This window comes from Lactuca saligna, chromosome 9, assembly GCF_052625555.1.
Source record: "Lactuca saligna cultivar CGN05327 chromosome 9, ASM5262555v1, whole genome shotgun sequence".
NCBI lineage: Eukaryota > Viridiplantae > Streptophyta > Magnoliopsida > Asterales > Asteraceae > Lactuca > Lactuca saligna.
The window spans coordinates 99,561,233-99,565,582 of record NC_136425.1 but is presented as its reverse complement, the minus strand read 5'-3'; the positions used below and the strand labels follow the sequence as shown (position 1 = coordinate 99,565,582).

The 4,350-nt window shown below is 28.4% G+C and overlaps 1 protein-coding gene across 2 annotated transcripts; it reads right to left on the bottom strand.

Annotated features, from left to right (window-relative positions):
• Positions 1–293: 293 nt before the first annotated feature.
• LOC145014231 (uncharacterized) lies at positions 294–2,931 on the bottom strand. Of its 2 annotated transcripts, XM_078972609.1 has the most exons (10): positions 2,799–2,914; positions 2,238–2,336; positions 2,001–2,105; positions 1,795–1,889; positions 1,657–1,699; positions 1,521–1,577; positions 1,380–1,434; positions 1,027–1,082; positions 814–909; positions 294–721 (listed from the first exon to the last, which is right to left on the bottom strand). In XM_078972609.1, the coding sequence occupies exons 3-10, from the start codon at positions 2,094–2,096 to the stop codon at positions 599–601; spliced, it is 621 nt and encodes a 206-aa protein (XP_078828735.1). In that variant the 5' UTR covers positions 2,097–2,105; positions 2,238–2,336; positions 2,799–2,914; the 3' UTR covers positions 294–598. The 2 variants fall into 2 exon arrangements, with proteins under 2 accessions (XP_078828735.1, XP_078828734.1); XM_078972608.1 differs by lacking the exon at positions 2,238–2,336 and having other exon boundaries at positions 2,799–2,931.
• Positions 2,932–4,350: the final 1,419 nt, after the last annotated feature.

Here is a 4,350-nt window from a genome sequence, read left to right as displayed (position 1 = left end):
TCCATATGTTTAAAAAAAATTACAAAAATATGTCAATGTTTTTTTATAGAAACAATCCATAATTTTAAAAAAAATACAAAAATAATCCCTACCTACTAGACAATTTGCAAGTTCAGTCCTTACACTTTCCTACATCCGCAAGTTTTGTCCCCCCAAACAATGCACACAAAACAATAAAACGACTAATAATAGTATTTTTCTTGTGACTAAAACATAATAACCAAAACCTCACATACATCCCCACGAATAAGGGAGAAGAAATTTTCTAATCGAAAAAAATTACAATTATCGTCTTCCAACATCCATCAATCAATCTCAAAAAATAAAAAACAAAATGCATTACAAATTGTCACATCCTACATAACAAACAAACAGAACCCAAATTTTTACGTTCCCCTCTAACGATCTCACTAAACAAAATCCATGTCTACATAATACAGTTAAAAGCACGAAAATTCGTTCACTAGATATTAGTAAATCTATTAGACAAACAACATTCCCAATCAATAATCATATCATGTTTTAGTTAACTAAAAGCTTTGGTCACATTAGAAACATTAGTTGATAACGAAACAACAAAATCCAAGATGTTGACTAGTCAACTCAACAGAGTTGGGTTAGGTGAAGGTGAAATGACTCGGTTGCGAGGAAATGGTGATCCCAAAGGCGCTACTAAACCAAGACTCTGCATCACCTTCATTCGACGCCCGCTCAAATTTCCCTAAAACAAACAACACAACATTAGAGCTGACGTGGCGTCCACATGGCGCTGACATGGAGTTTTTAATGTGAAAGAAAAGTGATGGGACTCACAATGTTTGGAGTAGATGCTGATGTCTCAATCCCGTTGTGTATCCTGTCTGGAGTTGCAGTTTTTGGTTTTTCTTGTTTTTGCTTTTTGTTTTTTGACTGATGAGAGAAGAATTAATAGAAACAAAGGTTTATAAAAATGGAGATTCTAATATTCTATTGTTATTTGTTGATGTTATAAAACTTTGATTCGATACATATTTAGAGATTAATTACCTGGGGTTTATCTGATGATTCTTTTTTTGATGATTTTTTTTGAGAAGCCTCTTTTTCTGTGGGACGAACAAAATCATATTTATAGCTTGGGACCAAATCGATAATTTTCCGAAAATAAAGGGACTTTTCTACAACTTTCCTCAAAATTTGTATATACTGTATAAACGTATTTATAATTTTATATGTATTTTTTAAGCATAATATTATTCAAAGATGTTAACAATCTATATGTAGTGGATTGTTTGGGAAAGGAAATAATGTTAATAAACAAAATAATTTTTAACATCTTTAAACGTATAATTGCCTTATATAATTTGCCCTTATAAGTATTACAAAAGTAAGCACAAACCAACCTTTGGATTTAGACCTTTTTCGCTTCTTTGAACTTCCATTTAAGCTAGGAAGATCCTACAGGAATTTCAATTCCAATGATGAGGATGAGGGCATTCACGTCTTTTTGCATAGAATATACATCAACAGCATAAAAAGAATACCTTCTCTAGAGATTTCTTCATAATATCATCATGATTGAAATTGTTTTCTTCTAGGATCTAAAAGTTTAAAGAAACTTCATGAGTCTACCACAAACAACTGAACTAGAAGTCAAGAGTTGACCGGATGTTGACTTACCTTTTTAAACTCAGCATGGGATCTATGAACATCTACATACTTGCTGTAGATGCAAAGGAACAAGTCAAGATAAAATCAAAATGCAAAAAAATATGTGAAAAGAAGGAAAGAGAAAAGAAATTAAGCAAAACAACTTACAATATATAACTTCCATATAACCGAACAAGAACATCACTGCTTGATCCTTTATTGCTAGGTTTGTTTCCTGAAGTTACTGAATTCTCATCAACAACCTGCAAGGAAATTAGTAAATGAAGCTTTAATTTAACTTAACAAAGCATTTATGATAATTTGTTAACACAATTTATATGAATTTGAATTTGAAAAGTGATATTTTCACAAACCTGTGCAGGCCACCATGAATCTTCATGGAGCTTAACCCATATTATATCCCCAAAGATAGCCAGACTTCCATTGATGTCGCCTGTTACACCTCCCATAACTTATCTCTAAAGTTTGAATGATTCCAATTCAAAAAATAAAACATGTCAGAATGAGTAATTGTACAAGAATTTAACTTTCTTATATATCCTAAAAGGCTAAAACTTCATCATAAGAATATAGATTTGTACAGAATTTACCCTAAACATTATCTTTTGTGGTTTTGGTTGATTTGTTTGGAGGGTTTATCATCCTAAAGCTTCCTTTCAGCCATGAGAAGAGAAAGGTGTAACAAAAATCTTCATAAACAAGACCACGTTTGCAGATAATAAATTAATAATCACTAGAACGCTTACCTTTTATGGTTTATACTACTCACAAGCATACTGTTTCAAAATATTCATGAAAGTGGACATACAAATTGCCAAAACAGTGATCTATGAGCTGTAGAATCTCATTTTCGGTTCAAGTAAACATATTATGGAGCGATTTCCCGAAACACACTCCCATTGGTAATGAGATTGTCAGATTCAAGCTTATTCCTCCCGTAAGGAGCAAAAACACACCAAAATCACACACTAAATAAGTACTAATAGTTGTAGAAGTAGAACAATAGTTCGAGTTCTATAAATCAAAGCGTAAGCACATTCCTAAAACAAACAAAATGTGCCCTAATTTTTGGAAACTGGCAGCGAAAGAGATAATCAAAGAAGGAGGTGCTTGAAAGACATAAAAGAGCAAATGATTTGATTTTTACTTACAGACGACGAGAGGAGAGGAGTGGAGAGCAAGAGCCTGCTCAACGGGAAAGTTAGAGAGAGTGCCGCTGCTGTCCAATTTTGTGCAAGTGAAAAAGTATTTGTTTATTGTTCACGATTTCAATTTTGGCGAAATGTCATATTATCGAGAAAATTTTATAAATTTAATCCCAAAAACTTTTAGTTTTTTTACCAAATAAAAGTGATAAAAGCAAAAAATTAAAAGAAAAAAAAAACGGTCATACATCCCTTGACACGTGACCCAACATAACGAGTGTGCAGTCGTTATTGGCTGGTGCACCTATTTAGTTTTTAGATCATAAGTTTTTATTTTTTTTAAATAAAATTCTGAAAAATTCTTAAAATTAATTCTCTACAAAATAAGCATAATCATGAAAATTTGAAAAAAATAAAGTTTTTTGTAATTATAAACAACCCAGAAAAAAATCTCCAAAAATCATAAAAATTTAAAGAATATTTATACTCACTATTTTAATGACTTCGTAAAAAAAAAATTCAAAGAATCAAGTGTTTTAGATATCAAACTTGATTTTAAAATATTAAAAGCTTTTTAAAACAATATTGAACACAATATGATACAACTATAGGTGATTCAAAATATTTACGATTTAAAAATACTATAATTTAATATGTTTGTGATCATTAAATTATTAGTTATGATCTAAAAATATTATGATTCAAATATTTAATGGTCCTTAATTATTATATTTTTTAAGATTCAAAATTAAATTATTCAAAAAAATATAATGATCGAAATGTTATATCGAATAAAAGCTTTATTTAATTCAATATATTATGATCCAAATAAATATGATCCAGAAATATATGATGCATAGTATTTTTATGATTCAAAATTTTATTATCCAAAAATAATATGATTCAAAAAATATATATAAACAGAAAATATTATGATCCTTAATATTCTTCTTATTTAAAAATTTATAATTATTGAAGATTAAAAACTCAAACGATATTTAGTATTAAAAAAAAAAAAAAAAAAAAAAAAAAAAAAAAAAAAAAACCCAACTATCTTCAAGTATGTAGTAAAGATATTAAAAAAACAAAAATAAAAATTAAAAAATAACTTTTTTTTAAATAATGAAAAAACATTAAAACCTAGCATATATCTATTTAAAAAAAATGAACAGCTTTAACAAAAAATTAAAATAATAATAATAATAATAATAATAATAATAATAATAATGAAAAAAACTAAAATAAATGAAAAAGAAAAGAAAACCAATTTAAATGGCGTTTCATGTACGTTCATCGCACATTATTATTCACTTGAGTCCATATTACGTTTCATGCACGTGCGAATACGTCAAGACCAAGTAAATGGATTAGACGTTTGTGTCATTGATTAAATGATTGTTAAAAACAGTCTTCGCGATTTCTACCATTTGTTTAGTTCCTACCGGATTCGGAATATATATATATATACCAAAAGAGTATAATAATCAAAATATTAAGCAAAACAGTTTTTTTTTAACTTTTTTTATAAATTTTCGTCTATTAATATTTACAAAAATAG

Bases quoted from the DNA above. Each gene is read 5' to 3' on its own strand.
- LOC145014231 (XM_078972608.1), bottom strand. From the start codon at position 2,096: ATGGGAGGTGTAACAGGCGACATCAATGGAAGTCTGGCTATCTTTGGG. The intron at 1,890-2,000 runs GTTTGTGAAAAT...ATTTCCTTGCAG, and splicing joins ATTCATGGTGGCCTGCACAG to GTTGTTGATGAGAATTCAGT. The intron at 1,435-1,520 runs GTATTCTTTTTA...AAATTCCTGTAG, and splicing joins TGAAGAAATCTCTAGAGAAG to GATCTTCCTAGCTTAAATGG.